The sequence below is a fragment of the Coturnix japonica genome, chromosome 1 (genome assembly GCF_001577835.2).
Source record: "Coturnix japonica isolate 7356 chromosome 1, Coturnix japonica 2.1, whole genome shotgun sequence".
Taxonomy (NCBI): Eukaryota; Metazoa; Chordata; class Aves; order Galliformes; family Phasianidae; genus Coturnix; species Coturnix japonica.
The window spans coordinates 45,839,356-45,859,883 of NC_029516.1; the positions used below are offsets into that span (position 1 = coordinate 45,839,356).

General features: G+C 43.8%; 1 protein-coding gene across 1 annotated transcript; it reads right to left on the minus strand.

The window, feature by feature from the left end:
* Positions 1–540: 540 nt before the first annotated feature.
* FAM83F (family with sequence similarity 83 member F) lies at positions 541–19,145 on the minus strand. Its single transcript, XM_015860482.2, has 5 exons — positions 17,986–19,145; positions 14,154–14,321; positions 7,537–7,658; positions 6,308–7,017; positions 541–887 (listed from the first exon to the last, which is right to left on the minus strand). Exons 1-5 carry the CDS (start codon positions 18,439–18,441, stop codon positions 823–825), a joined length of 1,521 nt encoding a protein of 506 aa, XP_015715968.1. The 5' UTR covers positions 18,442–19,145; the 3' UTR covers positions 541–822.
* Positions 19,146–20,528: the final 1,383 nt, after the last annotated feature.

Consider the following 20,528-nt stretch of genomic DNA (forward strand, 5'->3'; position numbering starts at 1 on the left):
AATCGTACAGTCTCCATGAAGGGTAAAGTACCGCTCACTTAGCAACAAACAGGATTTTATAGCAGCCATTTGAAGGCTGTGTGCCTGCTCCCAGATCTGCCCACTCTCCCATGTAAGGCATTTCTTTGACCCAGTCTCAGCTGCAGGTTAAACATCCCCCTCATTCTCCAGCGCTTCTCTTTAACAGATCATTGCCGAATCGCTCTGTTTGACTACTGTACTTACGACGTGAAGAAAACAGTTGTTAAGATACTAATCCATTGGCCTCTTCTAGCTAAACCCTTCTCCCCCGACCACTAGTTTCTGTGTGGATAAGTGACAACAGGAATCTACAGGAAGACTCCTCAAGGACAAAGCACTGCTATGCTGTCTGTAAACATCACTGCTTCGCCCAGAATTTGCCACTGACTGGACTTTGACTTCCAGCCGGTCAGACCAATACATTTCTGCAATGCAGTAGAGTAAACAATGCAACACAGTGATTCTGAGTCTGTAACTAAACAGACTGAAGTAGCAGCACAAGTAAGTCAGAACATCTCCTGCATTTACCCGGACACAGAGCAAGCTCTGAGACCCAGTCATCACAGTTGTTTTTATGTACAAAATCTATATGCACACACACATATGGAATAATACATTCATCATTAACCCTCGTTGAAGGGACCAGCCATCCAAAGTCTATGTTTCACCCAGTAAATATGATTTAACTGGGGGTGCCAGCTGCATCCAGGACCACACGGTGGCTTGACAGACCACCGTGTAAGGACAAATCGATTAACATGTTACTAAACCAGCTTGTTCAGTTTTCAGTTTCCCAGACAATCAAGATAAAACACAGGTAGATTGTTTGCTTTTATCACTCGTGGTGGAGTTTGGACCCAGGTTACCTGGAATGAAAAGAAGTTAAAAATATGTTACAATTAAGTAAATAAGATCCAGATAAAGTTTGGACTCAAGCTTTAATCCCCGCTAATTATGATATGCCTTGTGTTAGACCTACATCACTCTGCATTCTCTTGGGGTTTTATTTCCTTGTTCTGTGAAATGAAGAGATACTGAAATAATAGCAAATACAGAGTATGCTGTGGAGAGAGCCACAGGAGAAGCAATTCCAGGCTTTGGCCTGTACCCAGTCCAGTGTCAGTGGAACTCTCAGATCCCAGATGGTGCTGAAAAGCAGTTTGGCCATGACTTGAGTGGAAGGTTTTCCAAGCATAAAGGGATGAAAACAAAAAAGAAAGGTGAGGTCATCTCACCCATCAGATCACAACACACATTCTCACTGAGCTTTTCCCATGTTCAGCATTAAACATCTCAAGTGGTGCTGGGAGGAGTGGTCCTTGAGAGCAGCTCAGCAGAGAAGGACCTGGGGGTCCTGATGGACGAAAGATTCAACATGAGCCAGCAGTGTGCTCTGGCAGCCCGGAAAGCAAATGGGATCCTGGGCTCCATCAGGAGAGGGGTGGTCAGCAGGGATAGGGAGGTGATTGTCCCTCTCTACTCTGCTCTTGTGAGGCCCCATCTGCAGTACTGTGTCCAGGTGTGGAGTCCTCAGTACAAAAAAAGACATGGAGATTTTGGAAAGGGTCCAGAGGAGGGCCATGAAGATGATCAGGGGGCTGGAGCACCTCTCCTATGAGGACAGGCTGAGGGAGTTGGGTTTGTTCAGCCTAGAGAAGAGAAGGTTGCGGGGTGACCTCATTGCAGCCTTTCAATACCTGAAGGGAACTTACTCCCAGGAGGGGAGTAAACTCTTTGAAAGGGCTGACAACAGCAGGACACGGGGAAATGGTTTTAAGTTGAAAGAGGGAAGATTTAGGTTGGATGTTAGGGGGAAGTTCTCTACTAGGAGAGTGGTTAGGCCCTGGAACAGGCTGCCCAGGGAGGTTGTGGATGCCCCGTCCTTGGAGGTGTTCAAGACCAGGTTGGACAGGGCCCTGGGCAACCTGATCTAGTAAAGGCGTATGTTTGGTGGCCCTGCCAGGCAGGGGGGTTGGAACTACATGATCCTTGAGGTCCCTTCCAACCCGGGTCATTCTGTGATTCTGTGATTTCCTTTGCAAGAGAAATCTAAAGACCTCGGGGTCCTGCAGTTAAGCAGCATATAATGCTGCCCAAATTGTTATCTTCTGAGGGTTTAATCCATTGCTCACACTGTAGATTTCCTTCTTCTCCAAATGTCTGTACTTTTTAACACTTGCACTTTATTGCAGCCAGATTCTGACCTGGATGCCCCAGCAGATGTTTTTCAAGCACCGTACTTAAGTGTGTTTGCATAAGCTTTTGCAAATAAGTGAGCTCTGCTGTACTCAGGGCTCAGCTAGGCTCACACAATGTATATCGCATATATCCTGAGGCTGTATGTACTGAGGGGGGCAGCTGCATGGCTTGCAGCCACTCTAAACAAGGGCAGAACCAGCTTAAATGTTTCCACCGAAGGAAGGGGGGGGTGGGGGTGGGGGGGGTTTACATCTCTCATGCAGTTGGAGCCAATGATCAGTACAGGAAAACAGCCTGATGTTACTGACAGTCTCAACCTTGCTGAAATGAGGGAAAATTCAATCCAAACACTGCCCTTGAACTGGGCTTCAAGTGAATTATTTTCATGTGTCATGGAATCATTAAGGTTGGAAAAGATCTCTATGTTCATGTTGTCCAGCCACCCATGTCACTTTTTTGCTTGTGGGTATCTGACTAACATTATCCCTACCTGTAGGTGATGGTAAAGGGAAGAGCTCCCCACTTCTGCATTGCAATTTCTGCATATCCAGGCAGGAGGCTGCACTGCAGCTTGCTCTCCCTTTTGTGGTCATTCTGAATGCTACGGCCTCCTCCCCACAACTCCCCATGGCACTTCATTCTAACTGCTGTACCCCATAGACCCATTCTGTATATTCCCAATAATCTTACCATTGCCCCTATCTCCATGCCACCCCCATTCCCCTCCTTGTCTGTATCATGTTCAAGACCTTCATGTTTACCTTCAAAAACATCAAGGCTCCTTCTCAGCTCCCAGCTCCTTTATTCTTCTCACTCTTCCTACTCTTGTCTTCTGGCTTTTATTCTACAGATCCTGCTACAGCTGGAGCAAACACAGTCCTTGTGTGTACCCAATGTCATTTCCCTCTTTCTTTTTACAACGGGAGCTAAAATGACCAGTTACCACCAGTCTGTGATCCCACTTGGGCTGAAAAGCACTGGTGACAACTAAACAGCTATTTCTGCCCACCTAGATTGCCGCTTGCAGGGGAGAAAACAAAACATAAAGCCAATGCCTTCCAAAGACACACTGCTTTCTAACCCTCGCAGTATTTCCCAGAAACTGCATGCAGACCTCAGTGTTTTTACTGATCACAGCCTGCCCAGCAGCAGCATAAAATTAACAACGTTCTGGTCAGGTTCATTGCTGCTGTTGTGCTCTGAAGCAGGCAGTAGTGAAATCCAAGAATTCTGTAGATTTGATGGTGTGGTTTAAGCAAACCTTATGAGACAAAACACAATCTCTATGCACTGTAGTAGAGCAACACCCAGGGAAGTTAATTTGAGTATGTAATTCAGGACATTACTATCTGTATTTTCTCTTGTTTTGTCCTTGTATTTTCCAGACTCCCCGTTCTAACTTGTAGTTATCATTTTCTTGCATGTAAATACCCTGTCAGATTTTCAGAGACTGTTCATCCCATCCTGGCTTGTATTCTTTTCAACATTTGCTCTTACAAGACTGAACCGGACATTTAGTCTGCTTGAATAGTGTCTTTCAATTACTCTGCAAGCAAGGGATGTAGATCTGGTCTTCCAGTACATTTGCAAGCTGTGATGTGTCTCTGTGGTACTACCAAATTACAGAATTAATGGTGACTTTGGAGGATGTGTGCGCAGGCAGGCCCGAAGGGCTTAAGTGTTGTTCTCCAAAGGTACGGGCAACCGTTTCAAACTGTGAAGCTCTGAATAATTGCATCCTAACCTGACTGCATATCTAGCACCATCTCCCTCCTTCATTTCCACTTCATACCTCCCTTCTGTCACTCAGGGTATTGCAGCATCAGTTTTGACTAGGTCTGCTCAAGGACAGCTTAAAGTTTTAAAACGTTACAGGTCATACAGTTTCCTTCGAACAAAAGGTCTCCTGTTTTTATCTTTAAGATGGAGCTTTATTCCATATCCACGTTCAGGATGCTTTTATTAAATGCTAATGACGGATCAAGTAGCTGCAGGATCCTTTCAGTTTTTCCTTTCTCATGAGTCTCATCTCTCTAATGTGCCCTCATCATCTCCGTTCACTTTGGAACCACCAGGCTAGTGAAGCTTTCTTTCACAAGCAGTGAGTCAAACGTAACGCACAGTGATCTTCCCTCAGCCTTTTACATGGGATGACCTAAGCCTACTTGCACCATACTTCAAAAGCTGTGGAGTCTCCCACTGTCACTGGAGCAGGCAATCTCATTTAGCATAAAGCAAAGCAGGAAACATTTGCATTAACTTCTTGGAAAGACCTGTCAGGAAGAACACAGCAGGAAGGTTGGAGAATGGAACCTCTGCTGCTTCCCTGTACTTTCAAAGTGGCTTGCCTGGAACCATCCCAGGTCTCCCAGGTTCAGTGTTTTGTGTTCTTTTTAGTTAAAAGAGGTGCCAGCTCTCAGGAAGTAGCAGTGACAGTTAATAAAACCTGAATAAAATAGTATGATAGTGTATGGAGTATGGAAATGGTCCAGACCAAGCTGGCATAGATCCACTGTGTTAAAAGGAGACATCCCTGCTGCCCTGACCTGTGCAATGCCCAGAAAGGCTCAGCACCCCAGTGTCCAACTAGAGAAATCAGCCTCTTTATTGCCTTAATCTGGACCCAATTTTGCCTTGACAGTGTGGGAATCAAAGCTGTCTGCTTTAAAGCAGTTGACAACAACAAACGTGGGGAATGTCTGATATTATGAAGTGCTGACAAATCAGAACTTACACAATTCTCCATTTCTGTCACTAGAGGGTAGTGCAAGTCCTCAGGTCCAATCTTCTGAAAAGAAATGCCCATACATCTGGCTATAGGTCTAGGAATTTTCTTTTTCCTGGCCCTGAGGAATAGGGCCCAGCAGCACATGCTGTCTGCTCAGAAAATAGTGATGGGATGAGAGAGTAAAGACCAAGGTTTACTTCTGCCTCCCTAAATGCCAAACACATCCTAAAATGGGTCTAGTTTAGTCTCAAATAATCAACTTATGCCTTCATATAGTTCTCATCTCTTATGTTCATTTGGCATTTTTGAGTCTGTCTTTCATTTAGCCAGAAATACTTCTAAGAATGTAATCAATCACAGCCTGGGACCTTGCTAGTACCTTGCTTTTCTTTTTGCTCTCTGGAGAATATCTTCCCACATCGCATCACGGTGGTCCTAAAGGAATTCATGTTTTTACTCCAACATTTTGAATGTATCAGAACACAGCATGGCCAGACAAGCTGGAGAGAAAATTCCCTCCCTGAACTAGTTTATTTTCCTGCTAGTGCAAGATATAATGACATCCAACACACCTCACTGGGCGAGAAAGACAACCAGGATGAGTAGTTCTTAGTTTTACTTAAAACTGACAGAGCATCTGAGATGTTAACAATGAACATGAATTAAGAGAAATTCTTATCATTTGTTTTTTTCAACCAAATGAAGCCCTGGAAGAGCTCAGTGAATATATCGACAACTCCTTAGCAAAGAAGGGAATGTTCAGATCTAATGCTTCTCCATAGCTTCTATTTTCATGACCCTCATTTCCATTTCAAAGGGATACAAAGGAGCAGGTTTAAAATACTTCCACCTCCTCCATTCCTTTCTCTCTTACCTCAACAGAAACTTGTTTCCTTCCTTCTCCACCAGTAACCCTGGCACAGTAAACACAGTCGAATGATAAAAGCCAAATGATGAAAAGAGGGGTTACACTGGAAATCTGTCTGCACGCTGCTAATCACTACAACACTAAGCACACTGTTGCTGCTTATCAGGACACTGCACTTAAAGAAATGTACACACAACCTGTTTTTCACAAGGGGACACTCATCTCTTTATCCCACATCTGCTTAGTGGGAAGCATCAGAAAGCACACACACGAGATGTAGCAATCTTACAGTAAGAATGCCATTAAATTGCCTTTGGAATTATGCTTAGTTTGATGCAACTTCTACTCTTGTTTGATGCTGTTCATTTTAGTACAGAGGAAACTACAGGATCTACTCAGGTGTCTGTGTTGAATACATTTGCACCAATCAACCAAACTCAGAGACAGCCTAAAACCACAGAAGCAGAATGTGCTGATAGGAGAAGTTTTACCTGAGATGCCTTCAGCGCTCCGAACACTGGCATGGCCCATGCTGAGCCTCTCGTATTCCAGTTTCATATTCCCAAGGTCTTCCCCTGAGTGTCCTTCACTGGCAAAAGAATTTGCTTCAATGCTTGATCCTGGAGACCGTTTGGCCTTGCGACTAAAAATCCCACTGGCAAACCGCTTTCCTTGCTTTGAGTTGGCCTGTGCATCTTCTTTCTTCACCTCACGAATGGACTCTCTGGACTTGGATTTATTTTTCAGGTCCATGTGTAATCGGGAGAATAGTTTCTGAGGGCTCCGATTCAGCTTGTTGAAGTTCTCCAGAGGTGGTTCAATCTCTGGGAGTTCTTGTTCTAATGTGATCAAGTCATTCAGAAACTGATTTAATCGTCTCTTAGACTCACTTGTTTCTTCCCTTTCCATATTATCCTGATTATCCTGCCTGTGTCGTGAAGCCCAGAGCCCATCACCACGGGTCGCCCCTGCCACTAAGCCATACTTGGGATTAATGATCTTCCGAGCCACAGTGGAGGAATGAAAGCCTTGTTTCCCAATTCCATGAAGGTTTGGATTAGCAATACCCAATTCCTTGCAGAAATTAACTTCCTCTGAGATGGCGTAGAGCTCACGAAACTCAATGTCAAACATCTCCACGTGCTGTCCTGTCAAGACTAGTAGGATGTTTCTGTCAATATGGGATGAACTCCATGTGAAGCTAAGAATAGGAAACAGAACCATAAGATTTTTGAGTGCATATTTGACCCAGCCCACCCAACAATATCTGAAACACTGTGAGAATACACAGCATTGTGCTATTTACCAATATGGATCAGGATAGATAGGTGAAGTTGTGTATTATTGTGCTTCATTAGGCACGCAGACAAGATCTGGAAGAAAATACCTGAAAACTCCGAAGAACAGCATACCCTTTTAAGAAAGCAACTGGAAGAGTCTCCAGATTGTAAACCTCTCTGAAAGGAACTGACTACAGTGGCCAATGCAGCGTGGCACTGTTTCTAGCACAATTGAACAGTCCCCTGGCAGGGACTTGTTCTGTTCTTTTGGGAGCAGTTTGTACTCTACACTACCTTCTCTCTTATCTTACGCCAATTTCTACAGATGCCAAACAGATTACAGAGAGGAGGATAAGAAAATGAATGACATGAGAACAAGACTCACAAGCCATTCTTTACCTAAGAAGAATGTAGCTCTGCCTTTTGCAAGAGCAACCCACCTGTATGATCCAGTGGCCACCTTTTCACCATCTACCATCAGGAATCGAGATGCCAATGTACCTCTGATCTTCCCTGTTGGCATGTAGAACCCAACTCCTGTCACAGAACGGATGCGGATGTTCTAACCAGGAAGTAAAAAAACCAAAATTTCATAATAAATAGAGCAAAGAATTAGATAACTGCCAATTCCAAGTCTTAACACATCACTCACTTTATCTCACACCTTCTGGGACTAGAGCTCATCATTAGACACCAAAAATCAGAAGGGCTGCAGAAAGGAAAGCGGAGTGTTGAAAACTCTATTGTTATCATCTTTCAGTACAAGTCACTCCTATGCATCAGTTTATAGCCCTGTCCAATAAGTCAGCATCTTTGTAACTCTGTCTGCTGTCTTCAGCTATTCATCTTAGCCCACTGACAAGACAATGCTTTCCAAATGAAATGATCTGCCATCTCTAGTCATGTGCTGTAGATCAGAAGGCCCAACCCAGTTCAGGGGAATGAAGCTCTGAGTCACATCTGTACTCTCTGAATCCCAATTCCTATTCCATGGCATTGGTGAGCTCTTTTCCAGACAATGTCAGCAGAACCACAAAACCAAGGAAGTCTGCAATGCCTGTGCAATCAAAAAGACTCAGAAAGTATTGTACGAGGCTTAAATTAGGTTATTTTAGGCTTGTGTTCTGATCCCAACAACATATAGTTTGATAAAACTGGACAAATTACAGGAGTAGGTAGTTTAATTATTACAGAAGGGGTGAGGAAACAGTTGTACCATTCAAAACATACATAGATGTTTCCTGCCTGTTACAAACAAAGGAACCCTGGCATCGTTTTGCTAAGAACACCAGTTCCAATGTCTACCTGCATTCATCTCTGTTCAATGGAGAGTGAAAAACACAGAATTTTATTGTGAATAAAAGGTGTGGGATAAGTGTCTCCGCTGATATCCCAAACAGATCAGCAAAGAAGTATTTCTGCAGATAGAAAAAGCAAAACTTTATGAAATGTACTGAAGTAGTTGGAAGAAGGTATTAGCCCCCAAACCTACAAATACTAACACAAAGCAGTACTAGAGACAGAGATGAAAACCCAATTTCAGGTTGCCTGATTTTCTACAACAGATTTTTATACATGCAGATAGTATAAAAGCATATTTACATGTTAGAATGTGAGTTATTCTGCTTAGACCAGTGCTGAACTCCATGGGTCCTGGCTGCTCAAGGATGAATTGTCAGACGGGTGTACATACATATTGCCTAACATTAAAACATAAAACAAACAATGCTCCAAAGCACTCACTGCCAACAAAGTTTGGAGCAAATTATCTTGTCACTCTGACATGCAAATTTGGACCGTTTTCTTCATACCATCTGTTTCTCTTAAGAATTCTTTAACAATGAAAAGCTAAAAGGTATTGTGATCTGGAGTAATAAATATAGCGTTAGCAGTCAGACAGTCTCACGTGTAATCACAGTTCTGGCAGTATTCCCTGTTACGTTCTGTGAAAGTCAATTCACCTTTGCCTCATTCTTCCCCCATCTGCAGAACAGGAGAATCATGAGGATTTGGCTAGCGCTAGCACAGCCTCAGATCCCACATAGAGCTAAGTACTATTATTATAAACCTAATTGACAGCTTAAATATCGATAGGCTGTAGAAATCAGCATGCAGGAATGAGTGATTATAAGAATGTGGATTTCTGTCAAAAAACAGTTTTCTGAATGTAACTCTTACCTTTTGAATCTGTTCCTATTTTCTTCAGTAAAATACAGTGGTGGCAGCACAAATTCTGACTAACAGTAACTGATGATACTACTATTTTGCATTCATCTATTGCTTGATCTGTCTGCAGTCCTGTGTGGGCATTAGCTAATTAATCCTCCCAACACCAATGACAGTAGTATCGCCCTGTTTTAAAGATGAGAAACTTGAGAGACAAAAAAGATGAAGTGACTTGCCCAAGGCCTAGACAGCAGTGAGTCATTCGTGTGGGATGCTGAATGCAGGCTGGGTAGAGCACAGCAGAAAGGCTGCCCTTTCCAGTATTTAGAATAACATTTGTAGACGACTGGCTGGCCGCTTAAGATAATTGCCTTTTCCTTGCCGAATAAAGCTGGATTTGGAATTTGCCAAATAATGGAATCTTGACTACAGGTGTCAATGAGGACATCTGTCCTTCAAATCAGCCGACAGCTCTGAAATGTCATATTCCTTTCTGAATTGAGGAGCATCAGCCTGTGTAAGCAGAATGTTTCTTAGCATGTAACAAGTGTGGATTTTATTGTGTTTGTATGTTATATCACCTTCTTTAGGAAGAGAGAAAGCACATCTTGAATTTCTGCAGTAACTGGGCTATGCTTAATATTGAGAAAGGCACAGAGGGGATAGAACCAAACAGCTGAACACATAAACCTCCTTGAACAAAGTAGTCACAGGAGTGTATAAACGCATCTTGAAATGCAGAAAACAAGCACAAAGTCATATAAACACCGAGTCACTTAATAGGTTATTTGTGTAATGTTTCCTACTTTGAAGGATCTTGGAGCACTTGAAGACTAATATTTCAAGCTGCATAGAGAAAGAACAGCCCTGGGTTCATGCACTGAAGATTACACAACAACAGAAGTGGAAAGACAAATATAAATGAGGTAAGATTTCAGCCATTTTCTTTGGGCACTAATGTTATTGTATGAACAAGTATTTGGGGTAAAGGACCAGTTAGTTTCCAGGTAGAAGAGACTTTTCCAAACCTGTATTCTTGTAGCAGCTTGCTTAAGTTTGGTTACATCCTGCCTCATGTAGGCTGCAGTCCATGTTAGGTTTCCCCATTTCCTTTACGCAGACTTACACCACTCCTCATTGCAAGCAGTGACTAACAACTCACTGGCAGCAACTTAATACAGACTGGTAACACTCCAGCCTAATTAATACACACAGTAGAGGAATCAGTCTTTCTTGATTTATTGTGACACACTTTTAAACCTTGTGCTGCATCCGCAGAACGTTAAATTAGACTCAACTGAGAAAGTCAGTAGTATGTTGTTACTGACACTTAGTTGACCACTAACAGACCCAGGCAGGAGTGCCCACAAGCACAGGGCATGAAGTACGTGAGATGGACTCTAAAGTTGGGTACTGCAAGTATTTTCACCAGGGAATCCTTTATGTCCCCCTGCTCTTAGACCTTCTAACAACTGATAGAAATGATTCAAAGGAAGCAGCAAACTGAGTTTCCATTGGGATGAATGGCATGAAAGATTTAAATCAGATAAAGGACAGGCAACAGCCCATAGCAGTAGATGTTACGTGACAATAGCTCAACAGTCCCTTATACTGACTGCTTTGGAGGTTTTGTTGTTGTTTTTTGTGTGTTTCCAAAAAGAAACGCTTGTAAACCACTGTTCTTGAAAGGTCACAAACAGCTTAGTAGAATTTTCTAGCAGATAATTAAAACAAAACAGCACTGCATCACATCACATTCAGCTTCTCTGTTGAGTTAGAACTGGATGAAGAAATCTGGAAGGTAAGACACGAAAAACTGAAACAAAACTGAAAGAAATGCTTTAGGACTACCTAGAGAGAGGAAAGGGAATCCTTGCTTGCTAGGGAAACAAATGTAAGAATTAATATGAAAGTGAACTTCCTGCAGATACCACATTCCCTGCATTTCCTTAGAGCTCTAGGTGAACTCCATGTCTTTAAGCAAAAGTGTCTCTCATTGAAGACTTGACTAGCAGAAGAGCAGGGAAGAAAGCACCTCTAAAAACTGGTGACAACCCTCACCCTCAGGTCAACAAGAAGAGGACGTTTTGTGGGGCTATGCATTTTATATCTATGAAAACTTTGATTCATTCTGATCTCAGAAGAACACCCTTATGTCAAACATAACAAAAGTCTGGCAAACCACGTCCTGCAGGCTCAAGAAGCCACGTGACTCATACAAACAAGACATGCTCACATTACCATCTCAGGATGAATGTGCAGATGATTGAAGTTAAATGCATTTTTAATGATCTCTGCCCTTCATGCAAAATATGAGATTTTCTCATTTCAAACATGAAGTCAATGCAGAGTCTTTGTAGAGTGAGATACAGTCTACACTGTATACAGTCTTCCTACACCATTTTTCCTGCTGTGAGACTGTGGGAGGATGGTGATACCTTGCCATCTTAAAAAAAAAAAAAATAGCCAGGAATTTTGTGAAAATGCCCAGCACTATATGTAGACAAAGAGCAAAATCCAGTGTTAGCAGGAAGCCACCCTGTACTGGGACCATTAACTGTTCACTCTGCATTGGATGAAGAGACCTATGAAATCAAAAGGAGAAGAATCACAGCAGTCTGAGCATCTGGTGATGACAGAAGACAGAATAAGCACCCTGAAGCTGCAGCAATGACAACCCATAGTAATGTGTCAATTCTTTCTCTCTCACATGAGAATTTGACACTAAACCTCATAGTTATCTCCCACATTGATGCAACTTTCTGCAGAAAAGCCGGTGCTAAAAATGTAAACCAAGCCCAGACACATTAGCTCAGTGAGGTGGGGTAAGTCCTCAAGGGAGAGACTACATCTTGCTTGAGACTCCTTGGTTATTCAAAGCCTGGTATCAGACCATAGTGATGTTTTCTCACCCAAACAGCAGCACTGATACATCCAATAAAGCCTTGCAGGAAAGCATGACCAACAAGCTGCTCCCCGCCTTCTTGACCCTTACAGTCACACTGACAATAGGAAGTTGGGCAGGCTGGTGAGAGGCCATTATCCTTGAGAAACAAGTGACCTGCTTTTCCTTACAGGAAGACTCTTCCCAGTCTTTCCGTAGCACCACAGAAAGGAACAAACTGCACTGACCTTAACAAAATTAACTAAAGCCTCCTTAGCTGTACTGGAAAAGAAACATAACATCCCTAAGATGGGAGTTTATGGTACAGGATGATGTAGCTGGGAAAACAAAAAAAGGCTAAAGGGCAACAGTCTGTGGGTTGGAAATTTGCAGAAGAGTGAGGAACTTGATTAAAGAATATTAAAAGGTTCTTCCTTGGTGGAAATCCTTCAGCTCAGTATGAGTCTGAAGAAAAACACAGCAAGTGCTGCTGCTGCGAGAGAAGCACAGAAGAGACTTAAGAGTTTTCTAGTGCTTTTGATGGCATCAATTCAAACTCTGTCTGTTTGGAAAGGGTGACTTTGTGATGCAACAACACTGCTGCAGGACCTAATCACTGCTTCAGCGTGTCTTTGTGATAACTGGAGTGTGAAGTGTGTGCAGATAGCAACAGAGAAAGAGGTAAGATGAAAAGCAGGAAGAATCTGCCTACTTTTTAAAGATGGAGAAGGCAGCCAAGAAGGAACGTGTCTGTCCAACAGCACTGCAAGTTCTTCTAAAATGCCAGAGCACTCAATCCAAGGTTTAAAGAATGCAGTATTGGAGTCATCATTCTTGCACTCGATGACATGGTGAGAAAAGTACTGGAAAACAAGTACCAGAGCAAATGGAACTACTGCTCTACTTGTATAGTCTTCTACAAAAGTGACTTCAGCCCAGGCCACAGAATACGTCTGAAGCTTGAAACAGGTCTGTTACAACAATGTCCGTGTCTTGCTTTCGAAGACACCAGAGGAAAGAAACTTCCATCTCTGCTTTGGAGAAAGATGAGAAAGCTGCTCAGCTGGATGTCTTTTCTGATGAAGAAGTCTAGAAACCATGAGCAGAGTGGTAGTTCATAGGAGCACTGTTCAGAAATATGCAATTCATTTTCACCCACATTTAAGATGGTACTGCTGGAATGGTTAATATAAGCCTCTTTAACCTTCAGAGCTTTTTGTTTGTTTGTTTTTAACTGTTGAGTGTTTGTGGAATATCTGCCAATCCTCCAGGCAAAATGGGACCTTTATTATTATTATTATTTATTTATTTTTAATAAAAAACAAACAAAACTACTCTGCAAAGCAGTTGTATCACGAGTGGTGAGTCCTGCACCCTGTAGATTGTTTCCAATCTAGTGACTTTTCCAGTATTTGGAACAAATCTGTAGTAGTGATAGTGACTAAAACAGTAAGCAACAAAATAGCAGCTACAACCATACAAAGGATTTTGGTTTGAATGCAGTGTAAAGAGATTCTACTATAGGCGCTTCTGCCAGCCAAGCAAGGCTGAGTACTCTGCTGTGGTGTATGTGCTATGTGAAGACATACTCCAGTATAGAACTATTTACTCTGTAGAACATATACAGAGAAGCTGTGCTCCCCAGTCCCAAATGTTCTCAGGAAAAGAAGGACTATAAGCTTGTTCAGGCCCAGATGAGCACTGCTATATAGGAAAGTTTTGATTTCACAAAGTATTTATATGTGTAATGTTACGGTTTGCTTGGAGACCAGTTACTCAAATAACTACTATAAAAATCTGGGACTTTCATGGGAGACCTACAGGAATTTCCTCAAGCTAATTTCTTCCTAAAAGAAATATACAAGTCACAAGAGCCAAAAAACCTCTGCAGATTTCTGCTTCAGGTGAAAGGCAAATAATCTCTCCAAGTGAGTTACAAAGTTCATTACAATTCAGGAAGGCCACTTAACTGCAAAAAAAATAATGATTCAGTCTTGAATATCTTACCCGAATCTGCAAGTCACTGAGGTCAAGGCATCTGCACATTTCCAGAAAGAGTTTCACACCATCCTCATCTAGGATTATGTAGACTGGGATCCAGCGCTTATATGCTGCATTAACAATATCTCGGAAGATGTCCCGGTCTGTAAATACATCCATGACCACTGCAATGATCTAGAAACAAGAAGACAGAAGACAAGCAACTAAGTAAAATATTAGGAACTGAAAAGGAAGCCCATTTCAATGATACAAAATAAAGTAGAGCACTGACACCAGAATGTGAAAGAGCACTCAGACAGAAGTATGGGATGTATGTGCCCAGGTGCTTCCAATAACCCTGTAACTTCCTGGCATGGCTCCTGCTGCACTTAGGAAGAAGGCAATAACTGTCTTGGAGGGGTCTCCTTCTAAGGGAAGGTAGCTGCTTCAGCAGCCTGAAGAATGCCGAAGCCAAACACCCATTTTTAATCCAGCACTGTGTAACTCTCTTTGCCTCCATTAGGATCCACTTAAACAAAGAGAGACACTGATAAAAGTCTAAAAAAGAAGAGTACAAAACTCAGCCATAACACTACTCAGAAGGTGAGTAATGGAAGAATGAATGCGCAGAGGAATCAGAGCATGACCCCTAAGCTATAGTGCAGAAAGCAGACAAAAAGAACTCTGCTCTTGGGGCTGGCTTCACAAGGAATGTTGTACAGAGCTCAAATATAAACATAATTGTAAGGAAGCGACAGGGGCAGACATTCAAGATTTGGAGGCAAAATGATCATTTGCTCTCTTCACATGTACATTTTTTCTGGTATGAAATGCATCCCTCTTTCCAGACACAGATCTTATATAAAAGCAAGAAAGCAAAAGGTTGCACTAACATGACAGACAAGCCTGAACATTCATAGGATGAGTAACAACAAAAACAAGATGACTGTGGGCAACTTTTATGCTGACCTTACATGTTTTGTCTTCCTCTCCCTTTCTGTGTCTTTAATACCATTAGAAGAATCAATTCACTTTTCCTCCTGAAGGAGTAATTCCCTGCAGCATTCTGAAGGCTATGAATGAAGGAAACTGCTGCTCTCCCCACCCCTACGAACCATCAGCTTGGTAGGTCAGATCTCTCATGCTGATGGTAGGTTGGGAATGTAGTGGCCTAAATTCTAGCTTCCCAGGTGCTGGGGTCACAGCAATGAGCTGAGCTGTGCTGCAAATAGCATGTAATGTGTGAATGGAGCTGAAGACTACACTGAACAGTAGAATTTTCTTCAGTTGACGTTTGGAAAAGGTGCAGCTCCAGTTGCAGTAGCTCTTTGTGGAAGGGGGGATAATTCTCACCAGGCACTTCTCTCCTTTGAAAATGCCCGTGAGCAAAATGGATGTGGGAAAGTGATACCACAGTAAATGTCCTCTGTTTTTGTTGAGTCTCTGTCTGTATGGCCAACAATAACCAACAGCTCTGCTCTGTCACGCTCCTTCTGTCAGCATTGCTTACACAAGCTGTTCTTTATTAGAATAAGAAAAACAGCTGACGTGTTTATGTTCATCATTAACACAAACATTCCTGATACAGGTGAACTATGGAGGAGGTATATTATAAGCTAATTTTAAGTCCTTCAACAACTTCTATTAGGTTAGAAGAACTGAATTTCAGCTCCCACCTTGATTCTTACTTTCTAGCTAAATGCAGCAAGAGGCAAGGAAAGTAACCTCTGAAAAATAGGCTGAAATTCTGCCACTTTACTCCTCAACAAATTCACACACAGACACATTATGACTTAAGTTTTCAGATATTAATTGAGGCATGCTGTGCTTTAACCCTTCACACACTCTGGTCTGGACATCATTACTCAGCAGCAAGAACGCCAAATTAAATTCATTTGAAATAAGAACATTAGCATAGGGAATTGATGAAAAATAGACAGAAGGAGTAGGAATGTATTTTTTTTCCACCCCCTCCATCCACAAGGAGACCAATGACTGTAGAAATTGCAGCACACCCTGGACAGACCATTGCTTATTAGTACTGGCATTGCAATATGAAGGAACAGTTGCCTGCCAGTTTGGCAACTCTAGGTCAGTTCAAGCTACTTTGCAAGACTATGGACTTAACCTTAACCCACAAATATGGAAACTAAGCCCATAGGAAAAGCTGATGAACTGCCTTGCAGATGGCTCTTTCAAGACTCAAACTGTGAGAGGGGCAATTGTGCTGTTGATGTTGGTATTTCCAAAACCCTGACACTGCAGATGATCTGTCAAGATAACTTAGGAGCGTTCTCAAACACAGCAAGTCAGAGCATGAGCGCCTGCCCCCTGTAGGAGTCTTTCTTTTCCCCATTCCTGTCTCTGCCCTATGGATAATAACACTACTTATCCATATCACCTATAGGTATGCCTTGCTCTTCATGGGTATTTACAGATCAACAAGCATTAACTTGCCAAAATCACTGTGGCAAGATAGCTCAATTAATGTATGTAAAACATTAATGATAAGCCACCCCTAGACATGTGCCAAATATTGCTAGTATCTCTTTAGGGCCACTCCCTCCTGAAAACCAAAACAAAGCAAAACTCCAAAGCAAACAAACAAAACCCCCACTCTAATCTGTTGAATGAAAAGCTCCTACCCAGAGATTTTATTCTCTAGGACCAGCTTGATGGAACACAACAGGGACTTATCTAAGAAAAAGACCATTAAACACCAAAATGACTATTAAACATGAAACCACCTTTGGGCTGGGAGGGGCACAGTTCACCCAGCTGATGAAAAATACCTACAAAGAAATTAATTACCTGTAGGTGCCAGGCCACAGGTATTGAAAAGAGCAAAGTTTCCCAGTTATAAAATTTGTGGAGGCATTTGCAGCAAAGCACAAGGATGCAAGCAAGAGCATCAGCAAACCAGAGCATAAGCATTTTACAGCTTCTGGTTCTTCTGTGTGACGGATTGCACCGGTAGTGAAACAGGATGACAGAGTGTGCATGTAGTGCTGCAAGGAGGGAGTGGAGAACACCCTCTGGATAAACATCTCTCTGGAAAATTTTCTGTGCTTCCCAACAGATTTGCTTTAAACAAGCATCTGCAAAAGCTCTGCATGCAGAGGGTGTGCTTGCAGAGTGGTGGCGGGGGAGAGTGCTGAATCAGAAAGCAGAAAAAACAGGAAGCAGCAAAACTAAGAGGAGTGAGGTGGCTTATGCTGTTGTCCCTTCTCCAGAGGTGAGATATCAGCTACGAAAGGGGTAATTGCACAGACAGTCTTTCCTGGAGATTTCACCCAGACCTAGAAAAACCTTGTCACTGTCCCCTACTTCTTCCATGCATGCTCTTGGAGCGTCATAGATGGCTTGTTTTCTTGCCAGAGGTGCACTGTCACCACTAACAGTCCCTTCCAGTCCAAGACAAACAGAAGGAACAGCTGCATATTGTCTGGACTCTGTCTGCCTTGCAGTTAGGGCTGTATTGGATTGCAAACACAGAAAAGAAAACAATCCAACCAGCTGTCCTATGTGAAGTTACCTGCATGTACAGGAGGGTGGCTAGAGCAGCACCACTACTTGCCTGCCCTCTGGATAATACACTGTGGTGGGGCAGGAAAAAAAACAAACCATAGCTAGAAAACCGTGATGCAGGGCTGGAGAGTGAACCCATTGCAGATGTCAGCTTTGGCAAACTGCAGTGTGATGAGTGATGAACTGCATGGAAAACCCAGTGAAGAATGCTTGCTGTGGCAGTGGGCTCCTGCCACCCGGCCACCTTGCGTGTCCCCAGCCTGGCCTCTCTGCCTGGCTGACCAACACGTGGACATAGCCCAGCCACAAAGGCACAGAGGTCACTCCCTACCTTCTGCGCCTGTTGGATCATCTCCCGCACCACCTCCTTCAGGTGGGGCACGTTCTCCTCCTTGCGAGGGTGCGTGAAGAGGGCCACTCGGCTGATGCCCCGATAGAAGGTCTTGTCAGTCCAGCCCAGGTCCAGTGGTGGTACCTCCGTGTCCGAGAGCTCAGGCCAGTAAGCCAATGAGACAGCCTTGCCACTGGGGCCTCGCACCACCTTGCTGCTCTCACAGGGGTCATCATAGGCCCGCCAGCTGCCCCGCAGGGCTTGCAGCTCCTGGCTGGAGAGGAAGTCCTGGAGACGCTCCTTTCGCAGGGTCTCCCTGTAGGCAGCCTCACCTCGGGTAACCAGTGTCTCCAGGGCCCGACGCTGCTCCTCGCTATAGTAGAAGCAGGCCTGGGCATCTGTCACCTTCTCATTGATGTGCGAGTCGTCCAGCAGGAACACCTGGGAGTCCGCCATGCTGCCGGCATCCGCAGTGCCGGGAGGCTGTGGAAGGAGAGAAGGGCAGGGCCGGCACCGCCTCACCTGGCCTGCCCGAGCCCGCCCCGACAGGTGGAGCAGCCGCACCGCCCTGTGCCGGCCCCCTCACGCTTCTCTGGTTCACTAGGGACATGGCTGTCCCCTTCATTCTGGCCCCCTCCCAGGCCTGCCTGCCTGCAGCTCTGACCACTGGGGGACAGAGATGGTGGTCCTGCAGCATGGTGAGCCAGCTGGCCCTGACCACTGTGCCTAGGGAAAGCCAGGCTGGAGCTGTTGCTGTGGCTTGCAGGAGAATCACAGAATGGCTTAGGTTATGTTTAGGGGACCTCATAGCCCACCCTGTGCCTGGGCAGGGCTGCCACCCCCTTGCTATGGCTGCCAAGGGCCCCATCTAACCTGGCCTTGAACCTCCAGGCATGAGGCACCCACGGCTCTCTGGGCAGCTGTGACAGTGCCTCACTGCACTCTGAGTAGAGCATTTTCCCCCTAACATCTACCCTAAATCTCCCCTCTTTTACTTTAAAGCCATTCCCCCTCATCCCATAGCGTGGAGGTGTGAGAAGGCAAAAATCTACTTAAAAGAGTTTTTTTTTTCTTTTTCTTTTTTTCCTTTTCCTTTTTGAAAGTGACTGCATTCATCAGGAATGAAGCAACACCGGTGTTGTGTGCCCCTATGGCGCAAGTGGTAGAAGTGTCGCTCTGCAGCACAGAGGCTCAAATCCTGGGGGTTGGACTCGATGATCTCTAAGGTTCCTTCCAACCCGCACGAGACTATTACTATTACTAACACAGGCAGAATATAACAGTGGCCATTTGGCCCAGCTGGCTGCTAGCCGGCCCCCTGCCAACCCACCAAAAGAGTAGCTCAGTGACTCCCAGAAAGCCCAAAAAGCAGGAGGTGGGTGCCCTGTTTGCAAGCAGTAGGATGACAGAGCGATTTGCCCAAGGCCACCCAGCAGGCCGGTGTCAGAGCTGGAAATAAAACTGCGCTGCTCCAAGACTCTGTCTGGGAGTGTGAATAAATAGCCTCACACGTGTCCCAGCTGAGAGACTGGGGGCTGTTATGTTAAATGATTAATTTTGCGTGGTGTATGTGATAGTTACTAGGGGCCCTAATCAAGATGCAGGCCCCATTGAGGTTTGCAGTGCGTACACAAAGGATAAAAAGTACTCCTTCCCCACTGTAGCCCAAGGACAGCACAGACAAGAGATGAGCAAGGAAATGGGGATAAAGGCAAGGCACTGGTGATATATAAACATTCAGAGGCATTTGCAGGGCTTTTCATATGTGATTAGCCCTAATTGCTCACATACACAAAACGTAGCAACCGGAGAAGCAGAGCTGGAGGAGCTGCTCTTTGTCTCCTCCCTGTAAGGGATCACCTGTGCTCAGAGTTTGTTACTGAAAAAATATAATGGAGGAGGTGAAACACTGCAGCTCTTCCCTGATTTTCTCTCTTAAAATGGGAGAGTTTTAGCATTCTAGAATGTCATCGGTAGCTCTTCCTGTCATGAAATTCACCTAAAATTCGAAATTGCAGTTTGCAGAATCTACTCCTCTGCCTTTCAAATCTCTTTAAAAAATATAATTTCACTATATGCCCCTTTAGCTTAATTATCGTGGAAACAGGGCTTATGTTGCAGTGGTGACTCCATCTGTCTGCTTGTCTGTCCATCTCTATTAGCTTCTGAACCCACTGGCTGATTTCAAATGAAGGTGGCAAAGGCATAATTACACCCCTACAGGTTTTGTGAAAATAAAGAGCCTGATAGCAAAAATAGAGCCTATCACAGTCCCCTGACAGGGAAAGTTGCATTAAGGGTTCACGCCTAATTAGACTTCAAAGATTCCATAAAAGTTGAAACACTACTAAGTTCCTGAACTGTTATGAAAAGTTTCAAATGCAGTTTATGCCATGTTAGACACCCCAGTCAGTCAACCACAACATACAAATACACAGGAGATGCTGCTTTGTTAGTGTCACTGAACTACTTTGTTTCTCTTCTACCAGAGGCTGCCATCAGCTCTGCTATTTCATGTGGAGCTAAGTAAAATCTCTTTAATC

Bases quoted from the DNA above. Each gene is read 5' to 3' on its own strand.
- FAM83F (XM_015860482.2), bottom strand. From the start codon at position 18,441: ATGGCGGACTCCCAGGTGTTCCTGCTGGACGACTCGCACATCAATGAG. The intron at 14,322-17,985 runs GTAGGGAGTGAC...TCTTGTTTCTAG, and splicing joins TGATCCAACAGGCGCAGAAG to ATCATTGCAGTGGTCATGGA. The intron at 7,659-14,153 runs GTAAGATATTCA...CTTCCTGGTTAG, and splicing joins TCAGTGACTTGCAGATTCGG to AACATCCGCATCCGTTCTGT.